The sequence below is a fragment of the Marmota marmota genome, unplaced genomic scaffold (assembly GCF_001458135.2).
Source record: "Marmota marmota marmota unplaced genomic scaffold, marMar, whole genome shotgun sequence".
NCBI lineage: Eukaryota > Metazoa > Chordata > Mammalia > Rodentia > Sciuridae > Marmota > Marmota marmota.
In genome coordinates, this window is record NW_026000068.1 from 17,977,268 (window position 1) to 17,993,469 (window position 16,202).

The 16,202-nt window shown below is 32.2% G+C and overlaps 1 protein-coding gene across 10 annotated transcripts in view; it reads left to right on the top strand.

Annotated features, from left to right (window-relative positions):
* Lrrc7 (leucine rich repeat containing 7) overlaps positions 1 to 16,202 on the top strand; it is a 432,103-nt gene that overhangs the window by 180,841 nt on the left and 235,060 nt on the right. For all 10 annotated transcript variants that reach the window (XM_048814043.1, XM_048814046.1, XM_048814045.1 and 7 more), the window contains 2 exons: positions 4,286 to 4,375; positions 7,621 to 7,677. In XM_048814043.1, the coding sequence (XP_048670000.1) occupies positions 4,286 to 4,375; positions 7,621 to 7,677 (147 nt within the window). The remainder of the gene's footprint in view (positions 1 to 4,285; positions 4,376 to 7,620; positions 7,678 to 16,202) is intronic.

The window sequence follows — 16,202 nt, forward strand, 5'->3', positions numbered from 1 at the left end:
TTATATATATTGCATTGAACTGTTTTTTAAAAGTTATAAGTAAGTCCTTTCTATGAATGATCCTAGGAAATAAGATAATAGGATAGTAAATGTCAATTAAAAACTGTGTTAGCTGTCTCAGTGACTCAGGAGACTGAAGCAGGAGGATTAAGACTAACCTCAGCTAGTTGGCAGAGCTCTAAGCAATTTAATGAGACCCTGTCTCAAAATAAAAAATAAAAAGGGCTGAGGATGTGGTTTAGTGGTTAAGCACCCATGGGTTCAATCCCCAGTACCAAAAAAAAAAAAAAAAAATCTGTGCCATTATCATGAAAGCTATAATACTATCAGAGCTCTGATATTACTGCAACGAAGGAAAACACAGAGAAAAATAATTATTTACCACAGGTTTTTTTTTTCGTGTCATGGGATCAAATTCAAAACTTTGAGTTGAGAATTCAAGGTCCTCTAAATCCTATCTCAAATCTTAACCCCCACCCCCAATACTCATGAACAAAGTATTCAATTTATAACTCATCTTTCTGTCATCCATCTCAAATATCTTCTTACCTCTACATTATAATCCGCCCCACTTTTCCTCTGCTTCCTATTTCTTTCTCTTATGCTTTCATGAATCCTTTCTCTCTGGAAGAGCAAATTTCTGGAAAAATTCTCTATGAAGCCATATTCAAATAAGACAACTTCAGTATACAAAACAGAATAAGATGTTTGCAGCAAAAATAACCAATATAACATTGGTGTCCTGAAAATGTATTAGTAATTGTTAAAAGAGAGGATAAGAATATTAGTTATGTTTAATGTGTATTCCCTGAAGCAGATGTATAGAAATGAATGCAGGCTGTATAAACAGGAGGCAGTATATTCAGGAGGTGACCTTTGGAATTGCCTGTTGAGGGTGTCATTAGTCTGTTTACTAGTATAGGTCTCTGGGCTTTGATCTCTTGGAACAGTGCAAACTCCCATGGAGTTGTCAAACACAGTGAGTGGGGGAGCCCAGTTATTATTGCTGTAATCAGTAGCTGCTATCTGCTTCTGAGGGGTTTTGATTCTCTGGGATTGTGAATGAGCAGAGCAGATTCCAACAGCTGAAGACCAGCAGGGGATAAGGGGCTAGTAGTCAGTGTGTGCTACAGTGAAAAGCCTGGGAGAGTGGGTGGGGCACCAGTAGAAAAAAATGGACAAAACAAATAAACATGTTTTTCACAGAAAACATAAATTGCTCGTAAAATTATGAGATAAGATGTTGTGAATTAATCAGGGAAATAGTTATTATTATTGTTTTACATTTACAAAATTGACAAAGGCAAAGGTTAAGAAGGACATGGGGAGGAGAAGTTCTTGTTCAATAATGGTTGTGTTATAAATAGATGAAACTGCTTTGAATAAAATCTTGCTATATATAATGAGTTTAAATATTTTCTGTGACCCAGTGATGTCACTCTTAGGGATGTAACTTGGGTAAACCTCTTCTAAAGGTACACTAGAATATATGTTCAACAGTATTCACAGAAGTTAGTGTTTGTAATCACAAAGCAAAATTAGAAACAAGTGTAATGTTCATTAGAAGGAAAATAGTAAATAAATTGTGGCATATAAATATAATGACATAGTATGATATGATGGCCATTTATATTAAAATGGATGAATTTGAAAAAAATCTAATGCTGATTTTAAATGTTTCTAGAAATGAACACAGTATGACTTGATTTATGTAATGTGAAGGAAAAAACATGCAAAACCACACAATGTTTCTTTTTTACATAATAAAATAGTTGTATAGTAAAGTTCTTAAAAAGCAAAATAATTAACATCATTTGGGAATTTGTGGAGCAAATCAGAAGATGTAATCAAGGAGTAGTACCCAGAGGGTATCTCCCCCCCTACACACTTCTTTTATTGGTGCATTATAGTTGCACATACAGATGTGATTTGTTGTTACATATTAATACATACACAAAATATAGCAATATAATTTGGACCATATCACCCCTAGAGCTGTCCCCATCCCTCTGCACCTCTCACCCTGGATTTCTTTTCTCTACTGATCTCTCTGATTTTCATGAGATTCACCTTTCTTTTCCTTTTCCTCTCTAGCCTTCACATGTGAGAGAAAACATACAACTCTTGACCTTCTGAGTTTGACATATTTCATTTAACATGATGATCTCTAGTTTCATCCATTTTCTTGCAAATGACATTTTTTTATGGCTGAATAAAATTTCATTCTGTATATATACCACATTTTCGTTAACCATTCATCCGGTGATGGACACCGAGGCTAGTTCCGTAGTTTGGCTGTTGTGAAATATGCTGCTATAAACATGGGTGTGCATGTATCACTGTAGTATGATATCTTTAATTCTTCAGAATAAATGCCAGGGAGTGGTATAGCTGGGCCATATGGTGGTACCATGCCTAGCCTGTTGAGGAGCCTCTATACTGATTTCCATAGTGGTTGTACTAATTTACAGTCCCATCTACAGTGTAAAAGTATTCTTTTTCTCCACATCCTCTCCAGCATTTATGGTTATTTGTATTCTTGATGACTGACATTCTGACTTGAGATGAATCTCAGGGTAGTTTTGATTTGCATTTCCCTAATTGCTAATGATGTTGAACATTTTTTCATATATTTGTTGGCCATTTTTAGTTCTTCTTTAAGAAGTGCCTGTTTAATTCATTTGCCCACTCATTAATTTGGTTATTTGATTTTGGGGTGTTAAGTTTTTTGAGGTTTTTGTTTTTTTTTTTTTTGTATTTGGGATATTAATCCTCTGTCAGAAGAGTAGCTAGCAAAGATTTTCTCCCATTCTGTAGGTTCTCTCTTCACATTCCTAATTGTCACCTTTTCTTGCAGAAGCTTTTTAATTTGATGCCATCCCATTTACTCACTCTTTGTATTATTTTTTGAGCTTTCAGGGTCTTATTGAGGAAGTCATTGCCTGCTCCTTTTGTGCTGCAGTGTTGAAACCCAGAGTATCTCTATTTTTCATTCTAATATATACATGCATATGTTCAGTTATGTATAGAAAATGTTTCATAACAAAGATTGAGCAGAAGAAGGGAAATCATGAAATGAAACTCAGATACAATGTCCCAGGAGTAGGAGAATCAGGAAAACTGTTGTGCTAGGAAGCAAATAAGGCGAGAGCAGTCAACGATGGCAACTGTTGCTAGGCTGTGTGGGGTACAGAACAAAATGAAGCTAATGGAATTGGGACTTAAGAGGTCATTGGAGCCTTTGATGAGGGACAGGTTTAGTAATAGAGTTGGGGTACATGCCAATAAATAATGGTTTGAGGAGTAGTGAAAAGCAATGAACACCAGCAGCTCTTTAAACAATTTTGGCAGAAAATCTAAGGAAGGAGATAGGTAATAATTTGAGCAGAAGGCAAATTTGAATGCTATTTAGATGTATTTTATGAAAGAACATACTCTGGACTAAACTGCAGATATGTAATAAAATTGCTTAAATAGAAATTTACTTACAGGAAACAATTCAATATTGTTCCAAAAAAAACAAATTCTCCTGGAAAATCTTTAATCTTTTCTAGTGAAGAAGATATAATGTTTTAAATAATTACCTCATTTTGTTTCTAAAATTTCCTCCAAAAAATATTTTATTAATTTTGAATGCCTCTTATACCCTCTGTGGTTCTTGTTTAATTGCCTTTCAATATTCTTTCTCATTTTTAACAAACACGAATTAGATTAAACTGAATCATAATATGTAAGCACGTTGGGCCTACATTAAAGAAATTGTTAGTGAAGCTGTCGGCATATTCCTTCTTTTTTCAGACTGGGTAACTTTCTTCATCTTGGTAACAAATTATAGACAAATTTTAATGATTAAATGAAATCATCAAATATATTCCATATTCTTGCCTGACTATATACATGAATGTTCTATTGAGAAAGTAATGCTAATCTTAAAATTGAAAAGAAAACATGACATATAATTTGAGAGTTCCATTAAAAAAAAATATGTCTTGACTGGCGTGCATGAAGTTAGGCCAGCTGTAGGAGATGCTGTCACTAACTTTAGCAGTGACATAAATCTCAGTATAGGAGAGCAGCATGGAAGTGGGTGAATGCCATTTATTTTAATAACAGACAAAATTTTCAAACTGTAACAACATGCTCAATAAATTCTTCCATTACTGTGATACCAAAGGAGAGTTGGAAAATGTATTACATATCTATTTTTTCTTTTCAGAGATATATATTTTTGTTCTGTTTCTATAGCAACACTGATGCAGTGACTAAAACTTTAACTCCCTTTTAGACTCCCTGATGGCTTCACTCAGCTTCTAAACCTGACCCAGCTCTACCTGAATGACGCCTTTCTTGAGTTTCTTCCAGCCAATTTTGGAAGGTAAGACTAAGAAATATGAATTATGCAATTTTATTTCATATTCACTAAGTGCTTTCTGAGCTCCAGCAGATGAGATTTCAAAAGTGACAGTTGTGATTAAAGATAGAGCTCATTATTATACAATAAATAAGACTTAATTAATGAAACTTTCTGAAAAAATAAAATTAGGTCTTCACATAGCATTAATAATCAAATAAATTCTAGATAAATTAGGGAGTTAAAAATAAAGTCAAAAAGAATCTAGAAAAACAATGCAGATGAATATTTATCACTCTTGGGTTATGAAATACCTTTATAGGTACAGAAGTAAAAGAAAATATCATAAGTGGGATAGATAGATTTGACCAATTACTTTTAAAATAAAATAAACCAGAAAGCCAAAATTTAAGGAAAATAATGAAGTAGGAAAGTATTTTCATATTTTTAAAATTATTTATTCCTTAATATATAAATAATTCTTACAAATGAATATGAAGAGAAAGTTCTTGAGGGAAAATGGGTAATTGCCAGGCACAAGCCATTCATAATAAACATACAAATGACAATTGAACATATGAAAAATGCATATTTTCACAATTAATAAATATAATACAAATTAAAATGTCCTAGTATATTGCAAAAACTTTCTTGAGTATGAGGAGAGAGATAACCTCAAGCTTTGCTCATGGAACTGGGAGACTGTTATACTTCATGTGGGGCAGCAGGCTTTAAAAGCTTTGAAAATATTTACAACAATTGCCTTTGTAATTCATTTCTAGAAGTCTCTTATACCACCATCAGATATCACACTAGGATTTACGGACAAGTATATTTATCATTACTGACAAAATGAAAACAGGGGATCACACATCTGTCTGAGATTGGCTAGATATATTATGGTTTATCCCAATGATAATACTATGTAGCAATTAGTAATCTCACTTTAGGAAAACATTTTTCAAAAGTCCCTACAATAAATCTAGGAGTGTATTATAACAAAAATATATAAACTAATTTTCCACTGTGAATATGCATGAAATAAGGGGCTGGTTACTCTGAAGTGAAATTTTTGGTAACTTCAATTTTCATTTACATATTTTTAAAAATATTTTCCAGGTGCTCTGCAATGAATTTTTATGTAAAAGATATATCTTAAGAGTCAAAACATTTTCATTGTCAACTGCATTTTTCCAAATAATTACCTTTGAAATTGTTCAAACAATAGGTCAAGCATAATTGAATACCTATATGTTGACAGAAGCAGGTTGTTGACCTTAAGATCTCAGTGTAATGATGAAGTCACTCAACCTGCAGAAGCCTCCATTCACATACAGAGAGCACAGAAGCGATTCCCAGACTCCTTCACTTTTGTGAATCACAATATTACAACAGCTGCAAGCACCATGTACTTGGGCAGGGTTTAAAACTCACAGATTTTTTAAAAATCGTTTGCCTGGCTTCTAAGTGTGAATTGGAACATCACCATCTATCCATATAAACTAGAATTGCCCTTCTGGTACTGATTACAACACTACAATATGCTTTTGAATTACCAAATCATAAAATATTTAATTATCACCCTAAGACAATTTTTCTCTCGAATATTTGTCAGTTCTCTTTTGTCCTAAAGTGAGGACAAGATACAGGCGAATAGAAAATACAATACTAATACCAAAACTAGAATTAGGATTTAAGTTTTGTGTAAATGCTGTGTCAAAATATACTATTTCATTATTATAATTTAAAGTTTTTAAAAATCATCTGAGTATGGGGCTGGAGTTATGGCTCAGTGGTAGAGCACTTGTCTAGCATATATAAGGCACTGGGTTCAAGCCTCAGCACCACAAGTAAATAAATGAATAAAATAAAGGTCATCAACATTTAAAAAATTAAAAATAAATAAAATTATCTGAGTAGTTTAACAAAAGGAAGCTTAAGTTCCCTTTTAAAACCTAATATTCTGCACTCCTAAAAGCCAAAATCAGTCCCATAATATCATCATACTAGTGTAATTGTCTAAAAGATTTGAAGTACATAAATGTGTAAGAAACATTTTTATTGGTGATATACCCATTATCTGACAAACTGCATTACTATATTCCATTTTGAGATTGATTTGTGCAACTAAAATTAAATTAGAAACTTAATAGGAGGCAAGACAAACAGGGAAAGGAAAAGAGACCTAAAAAAGAGTACCTAAAAGTATAATAAATACAGGTTGATATCTGTGAAATAGTTCAAATAGTGAAATATTCCTAGAGTAGAAAGAATTAAGAGAATTCAATTAATACCTGTTTCAAAGTAACCCCATCGAGTACCCTTTAAGCTCAGTATGAACATGAATAGTAATAGTGTGTTCCAGACTGCAGACCTTAACAAGCAAGATGCATTCCTAATCACAACCATCACCCCAGCAACAGGAGCTATGAACACCTCTCAGCCTCTTCACATGATTTCTCCAACCCCAGCATTGTCTTAGGGGTTGACAACACAGATTTTGAAATGAATGCCCCTCTGGAAATGTTAAAATGTGTACCTTAGCATCAGTAAAATATGGTATGCTATAGCATTTTCTCATCTTTCCATTGTGTAATTAATGAAATAAGCAATTATTAATATTTTTAAAACCTCAACTAGGAATTATGCTTCGCATGTATTATATCATTTAATGTTTTAAATCCCATGAATTTGATACTATTATCACACGTAGATGAAGAAACTGAACTCAGAAGGCATTAATTAATTTGCAATGTCACAGAGGCGGAATATGAAAAACTGTAACTTTGCTCAGATCTGTTTCACTGCAAAACCCAAGTTGTTGGTTTGTTTATTTGTTTTGTTTTGTTTTGTTTTTGCTTATTATTTTTGATCTATGTCATTTTCTTTTCAAGTCCATTTATGGTCTCGTGGGGAAATGAATTGCTATATTCCAGTGAATACAGCACCTAGTATTTAGTATGTATTCAAATCTCTCTTCAATTCATGAGATTAAATATAACACTCAGTATGTTTTTTATAAAACATTAGAAATTTAGAACACTGGGATTCAAAGATGTCTTTGGAATATCTTTACTTTTAGAAAAGTGATTTGCCATTGACCAATGTTGATGTGATCTTATTCATCATCAATTTACATATCTCTTCAAAATCTGGAACCATAGTAAAAAATATTTCAACATAGCTATTTGCATAATAATAATAATAACTGATGTTCCATTATAGTAACTTTTTATTCTGAAAGAGTAAAAACAATTTTTTTTCTATAGGCTTGTCAAATTGCGAATCTTGGAGCTAAGAGAAAATCACTTGAAAACTCTACCAAAGTAAGTTACTGTGTATTTTCTAAATTTTGAATTGTGATTTTGGGCTACAAGGGAAAATAGCTACTTGTTTTTATTTAGGTTGTTTTACCATTATTCTACAAATTCTTCCTTGTCTGCTTTTTTCTTCCTTTCCTTGGTAAGAAGGAGAAAGTATGAATATTTTTATTCTTCCTGTACAGTACTATTGTATGAGATTTATATTAAATAAGAATGCATAGTGTCTTATAAAATGTTATCATTACAAGTAAAGATGGGAAGAGTCCATTTAAGGTTCTCATGGCAAAAAAAAAAAAAAAAAAAAAACACTAGCCAAAAAATTATTGCACTAAAACCTATGAAACTGTCATTTTTATATCTGAAAAATGACAGTTTCACAAGGTTTAATTTAAAAGAATGCTTACTTCTGCAAGTTAATTTATGAGTTGTGATATTTTTCAGTTTTTAAATCAAGACTATGCCAGAAATTTTTAGAAAAAAGTTGAAAATTTCTTAAGAAATCTAAAGTGTTTTAGCAAAAATGAAAAAGTTATATATTCTTGAAATTTTTTCCTTTTTACTAGTGTATTTAAAATTTGTTTTATGTAACTATACAGGATATTAAAGTGAGAACTAGTATCCAGTATCTAACACAGTGTTTAATTTAATAAAATGCATTGTTTCACCTTGCTTTCCTTTATTCATGTCTAACAATAGAATTTTGTGTTGTATAGTCATAATTATTTTTTAAAATCAAAAATTATTTATGATAAATAAATGTGACATATGTTATGATTAGAATAGGTACTATATTGCTATTATTACCTTCTTTTAGAATTACAGAAAAATCTTAAGAATAGTGATTGATTTTCTTTTCAACGGGACTTAGACACATTCCTCTGCTGAACCAAAACCATCTTATTTTTTCCCCTAAGCAAACTATACTGAATTTCATTGTTTCTAAAAATCAATATTTCAATAACGCATCTTCAAGTTCAGAGCATGATATGATTTATGAAAATTTAGTTCTTGCAAAATAGTCACTTAATTATGAAAACTTTTGAAAATGATATGGAATTCATTTAAATATATATGTAGAGGATGCATCTGTGCATTCCTCCATAAGAAGAAGGCACAGAGAGGAGGAAACTGCTCTGTATCTCAATACCTGGCACTTTTGAGTAATGCAATTTTCTAAGGCAGAGCATCATGCCTGGGTCTAATTCAAGACACTTTACGCGGGTTGGAAGATATGTTAGTTTTACATTATTGTGAAAAATGCCAAAGATAAACAACCTAAAAGGAGGAAATTTAAAGTGGAAACATGGCTAAGTGGAAGCTAAACCAAAATGAAGGAACATTTGTTCTTTTCAACTAAATATATACATTTAGTTGAAGGATAAAATACTGAGTATGGAGGAGAGTCTACACTGCTCTCAAGAAAAGGCCTTGATTTCAAATATAAAATAAACCTGGCATAAGTTGTCAGATATTTTTAATAAATATTTTTTAAAATATCCTTCATTGGTCTTTGTGTAAGAATATCTCAGGGTCAAGGAATCTGGGAGAGGCTGGATGTAGATAATACTGTCTCACAATCTTACAGTCCANTTTAATTCGTGATAAGGGAAGAAAATAACTTGAAATTAATAAAACAATATTTATAATGTTAAAGGAAATCCAAAAGCATTGTAACATATTTACTTGCTTATTTATTAGAATGAGACACATTGAGACAAGAGTGAAGAACTAAGAATGATTTTTAAAAATAAAATCTAGGAACAATTTCCACAAAATTAACAAAAAATCATATAAATGGTTAGTAATGGTGGTAGATTTATCTTTCAATAAAACCATTCCACATTTGTGAGAAGAATTTTTCTATTATCTTGAAGTTAAAATAGGGCTATAACTATTTATTAAGGCTATAACTAACTTTGTTTCAACTCGAACTAACATGTATTATGTAAATGCACAAGTTAGAGTTGTGAAAATATGAAGTAATATGAAGAAAGAGATACAAAGATTAGGTTAATATTAATGTTCATATTTTCCCACCTGTAATGTACCAAGGAGTGAAGCATATTTCAGTCTGCTATTATAAAACACTAAGAGGAATGTTTAAAATATGCTCCAGCAAGGTTACTTGGCCCATATCAGTAAATGGAGTAAAGCCTGATGAACATATCTAAAATGGAAAAAAAAAATCCAATGACTTTGATAGATAAGAAACATTTGGGGTTATAGAAAAGACAATACAAAGTGGAGCGAGAAGTCAGAGGCAGTGGCAACCTCTTTGGGGTAAAGGACCATTATGAGAATCTAAAATAAAGCTATAGACTCTGAAAAAATGTTAATTTTGAAATTCCATTCTCTTTCCAATATTTTCATGGTCCATTGTTAACTTTCATATTTATATTTTCACGTAGAAGTAAAATATTTGCCTTTTTTGTAAAAGGGATCATTTTAACATTCTGTTACTAATATAGTCACTCAAGAAGAGAAGATTTTGTTGAGCAAATTTTCCTTTGGGTTGTTAATAGGATTATATTTTATTATTGTCTAATGAAATCTTGAACTTTCCTTAGTAATAAATAATTTAAAGAAAATTTGAAGAAATTGTCTTTTGAGTTGTTAATAGGACTACATTTTATTATCAATGAAGTTCTGGAGTTTCCTTAGTAAAAAATCACTATGGAATAATTTAAGGGACATTTTCCCAAGTACAATCATAAATGATAATTTGAAACTACTAAACAATGTAGATACCTACTAAATGATGTGTTTATTATTTATACGATTTTATTTCTTAGGCATCATTTCTCTTATTAAGTGACATTCCCCCTGAAAATAGATTCAGAAACTTTCCAATTTGTGAACACCTAGGAATCCTTGGCCAGCTGACAGAACTTTGGTGGGTCTGAGGATTAGACGGAGGCAATGTCTTACTGTTAACTTCCTGATTTGGATGGTTGTATTTTGGATGCATAGGAGAATGTGTTTATTTTTAGGAAACACACATTGCGATATTGGAAAATGATGTGGTACCAGCTTAAAAATTTATTCTCAAAGTCATTCTTCAAAGAATAAATTCTATAATATTTTGAACTTTTGTGTAATTTTATAATTTCTAACAAAATTTTTTATCTATTTTATTATTAGTTATCATTATCAATATAATTAAGTAAAGTTCATAAATTAATATGGATTATTAACTGGACAGATATGACTCATTTTCTGCTCTCACTTCAGTGTCCTAGGAATGAATTTATCTTATTTGGCATTATAGTACTATTTCTAGTTATTTCAATGAAATATATCAATAGGTTCTTTACTGCTATTGTAACAAAAATTTCATTATCAGGCACAGCTCACTGAATGACTTTTCAATGTTGCTATTCACTCTGATTTTGTAATTCTGTATTGTAACTGTAATGCATAATATGTGTTTTTACAATTATATTACCTTGTGCTTTGACCAATGTGTATCAAGTTACAAGTCATGGTATTTTTGCTGAACTAATAGCACTATCCCATTCTGGGTTGTGTTTATCAAACTGACAATACAACAACCTAACTAATCAAGGGTGACCATATTAGTGCTCTCTGGGTTTATAGAATTGTGCATGGAATTAGTTATTTTCACCATACCTTCTAACTTGATGCTTTATTTTTCACTTCAAGTAAATGAGCAATATTATGACATCTACATTTAAAAGTATAATGCTTTATAATGATGTAATTATTAGAATCTCTTCTAAACTATCAAATTATACTTTCCATAGAGTCACAAAAGGAAAGATTATGAGCTGTCTGTCCTGTGAGCTAATTACACTTCTTTTTAACCTTCTACTTTCATCATAAAATTGAGAACATTATGGTTAGCTCAGATACAAGTCCAGTGAGGGGAGGAGGGGCGGAGGGCACAAAAGCCAAATAACACTGTGATAACAAATCGCTCTTTTCAGAGTCTTTAATCAATAGCTTCTTTGATCCCGGATGATTACATTTACCAAAAGATGAAAACTGCTGCCTGTTGTAATAGTGAGGTTGAAAGCTACGGCTTCCGTTTCATGAGATATCAAGGCTTCGGCTCTCAAAGAACAATTAGCCTGTACTCTTGGTCCTTTCTCATCAGAGAAGAGCCATATGTCCTTGAGCCGGTGTATGATTTTGTGCCAAACCTGGATTTGTACTCCGGCCCTTGTGACTGACTTTTTGAGCTATTTACTTTCTATGAACCTCCGTGATCTTATTTTAAGTGTACTGTGTGTCATTAACTGTTTGAAGTTGCAAAATATATTTTGGGTAATAGTTGATGAAAATATCTTGTTATCATTTAGAGCCAGGAAAAAAATTAAACAAAATAGCTATATACTGTCACTTTGAAAATTTGTGTGTGTTCAAAAACTGGCATGAATTGTATATTTTTATTTTACTTCTTAAAAGTCTCTTTATCAAAAGGGGGGTGGTATTTTTTAGGGTTTTTTCCTAATAAAAATCTTAATAGTATATGACACTAACTGTTTTCTTATTTTTCTAGCAGTATTTAATGAGAACTCACACAGATAATTGTCTCTAATCCTCAATAAAGTATATAAAAAGTTTAACTATATTTAATAATTAAATCTTAAAGATTTATGTTTTCATTTTACAATTGGTAATTCCTTTGGGTAAGTTGAACCTAGATAGTACAGACATTGTAAAACTGAACAGCAACATTCAAGTAGTATCAGGAAGGGCCCATAACCAATATTTGTGTCTTCATGTACTTTTACAAACTTATTCATTACAGATTTGCACATTCAAAAAACCTAAGGTGAATAATTGCCCCTTTATAACCTCTGTATAAACTCACCATCTTTACTAAAGGCTCATTTTGAACATCATACGAATACTGACTTTTGTCTCGTTGTCTCAGGCCAGAAAAATATACAAAATATACTAGTTCACAGATCTGCTCCTGAAGTCTCAGGTGCTACCTCTGTGCTGATGAATTGCCAACACTTACATCCAGCCTGAGCTTTCAACCCCAATTCCATTTCCACATTCCAATAGCCAAGTCTCAATTGGAATATGCACCATATGTCAAAACCTAAATCCTCCTTGTCCCTGTCTTCTGCCCACCACTCCACTACAAAACAAAGCCAAACCTCTGGGACTCTTCCTACGTATATCCCAATGACAGCACCAATCAGCTTACCACAGAAATAAGAGATATCAATCCATTTTTTCTTTCCTACTACCAGCTAGTCTCTGACCCTTAAGTCACGTCTGAGCACTCTTTCCTTCTCACTGGTATCACCCTACTTGAGTTTCCTATGAATACTTGCCTTTGCCTTGGACAATTCTTGTCCCCTCTGGCCTCTCATTAGAATCCATCCTCCTTTTTGCTGTCAGAGCTCACTGACTAAAACATACCATGAAACAGGTCGATTTAAAAATTCACAATGACTGCTCACAGTATTCAAAAAACTGACACATGAAGACCCATCTTTGGTTCACAGTCAACAATTCTTGCTTTCTTATCTCCCAATATTTTCACCATCCCACAGGATCTCTGCCACAACCAGTACACAATGCAGCTTTGTATCTCTCAGCATCTTTCTTCCCTTTATTGTCTGAAAAACCCTAAATCATCCTATGATTTTCCCATCACTTTTGTCATGAAATTAACCACAAGTTCTATATTTTGGTTAGTAGCTTGGAAATTATGCTAGAATTTGTTCAGGGCAAAGTTTCCACTGAAATTTTTATCTGATTATAGTCTTATTCAGAAATCTAATAAGCTTAATTCTGTGAATTTTTTTTGTCTTGAATATATTATCTAAGGCTCTAATTCCATCATCCAACTGCCAAATAAGCAATTGCTGCACAATGTACCCTCCCTTCCGAGTTACAGATTTTGAGTCTCCAATCTGAGTTACAGGCTCAGCAACAGTGGACACTCCCCAGGTATCAGTGCATTGATTTTCACTTGGGCTCTTCTGTAATTAGAAGGAAAAAAAACTGAATTTAACAAACATATGTTATTATAGCATTTCTTTTGATATTTCCCTACCACCCAAGCTTTGATTTTTATTTTTAAAAAGCACTCTTCATGAATATACAACAAACAACTACCTATCATTGGTATTTGGTTCAATAAGAAATGCTGAAAGAGGTGAAATGTATCCAACTCTGCATAGATTTTCCACTTCTTTTCTCCGTTTTCCTCTCTACTCAAGTCAGGGTTATTTCAGGTCCTTCGGTATGCAAAACACATCTTTAAAAAGCTTGATTTTCTGCTGAACAGATGCAAGGGGAATATTTCTAAATTGCTATAGTTCTTCACAGTTTCTGTGACATTTAAGATCCAATGCCTGAGCAATATTTAAAATAAAAATTCACCTAAGATATTAATTTCATGATTTTAATTTCTTTGTATGCATATTTTATATTTCCTTTTGTTAACATGAGATTTTAACTTATTCTTTTATGGCTTTTCAACACTATGATTTCTTACCTGTCAAATCACTTCTCCACTATGTTTAGTTTTACATCATTTATACTCAAAAGGACCCAGAACCTTCACCTAACTACATTGTAATTCTATTACTTTCTCTTTAAATTTAAACTTTATTCATAAATTTAATAGGACTTCTCTTCATATTTACTACATAATAGTGATATTTCCTAGTTATAAAATGAATGCTCTATAATTTTATGAGCAAAATTAGAAATAAAATTAATCAGATTTAAAGGCTATGACAGTTATCAAGCATTAGCTGTTTAATGTTCAATCTGAAAAGATGGCATAGAATATATTATGCTATGTGGGTTGGTTAAAAAGTAAGAATTGCACTCTCAATTGAGGAAATGTTCATGGGGATTTTAGATAAATGAATTATTTTGTGTTTTACTTACATTAAAATGTTATTGAGGCTATTTATTGACTCCTCCAGCTATAATGAAACATTTCTAAGTTAAACATATCTCTAAAAGCAAAAATTGCATTTTGCTTAAATGTTTCATGCAATTTCCAAAAGAAAACCAAATAGCATTTCTCATATTACATATAATCATAAAAGGACATCTCTTACATTATTACATTAAAGTGGATAAAGATTTTAAAATATATTTATACAAAATCATTTTTTAAAATGTCTGATACCTAAAAGGTCTATTTAAGAGAGAACATAAAATGAAAAATCTCTAATTTCCTATTGCTCATACAATAACATCTAAAACTGTAAACCCGGCATTCAAGACCCTTATAATTTGACTCTCTGCCTTCCCTCCTGCCGTTTTCCACTGAATTTTCTGAAAATGTTTTTTTTTTTTTTGTACCTCTTTACACACCCTAAAAATATCTTTCTTCATAAAATGAACAGTTCAATTAAAAATAGGCTTAATTGATCATGTGTGTTAGACACTATTCTAGGTGCTAGAGAATATAGCAGTGGACCATGTAGATATACTCTCTATTCTTCAATGACTTCCAAATGCAACGGAAGGAGACAGACAACATAACATAGACAGATAAGCAAGTGATTTAAGTAACTGCTATAAAGTGAACAGGATAATATACAGAGTTTTGGTTTTTGAGGGCTGAGAAGGAGATTGGTGGATGTTTTTGTTTCTGATATGACTAGGCTGGTCAGGAAAGACATTTGTGAAGAGATAGAGCTTGAATCTAGACTTAAAAATGATAATGATGAAGTTCTAGAGAAAGAAAAAATCAACAACCAAAAAGAATTTCTAGAGTCAAGCACCTACGATGCTTTAGATGACACGAGCTTGATGTATCTACAGAAAAACTAAAGTAGTTGGAATATGGTGAGCATGGGATGAAAGAGTATAAGATGCAGTAGGAGAGGCAAGAGGAGCAATTATAAAGTACCTGGTGAGCCATATCTGGAAATGGGGATTACATTCTGACTGCAATGGGAAGCCACTGAGGCTTCAGCAAGGAAGAACTATGATTTGATCTAAACAGTACAAAAAATCAAGATAGCTGCTCTCAGGAAAAGGGATTTTTAGGTGAGCAAAATTGAAAGAGGGACACCAATTAGGAGATGATTGCAACTGAAGATTAAAACTATGGTCGCTTTGTCTAGTGTTGGAGTTGTGGAGATGGTACGAGAGAAGATTTGAGAGTGAGCCATTTTGGAGTTGGAGCCTTGCCAATGGACATCATTCTGATGGAAGAAAAAAGAATAATAGGAATCTGGGAGCATTCCCAAATATTGAGTTTGACTAATTAGATGGATGATGACACAATTTCCTAACGTAGAGAAAATTTGAAGAGGAGCAGATGGAGGGGAATCAGAAATTTGAGATGAGATTGGCAATGGAAAGTTTGAGATGCCTATTAAACAATCAAGTGTAGGCAGTTGAACACATAAATTATCTGCTCAGTAAGATGGGAAAATGAATGTAAAACTCATCATGATATAGATGATATTTAAAATTATGATACACACACTGAAGTTACTGAGAGAGAGAATACAAATAGAAAAAAGATGAGGACCCAGAATTAAGCCTAGACCACTTTAATACTTACAGTT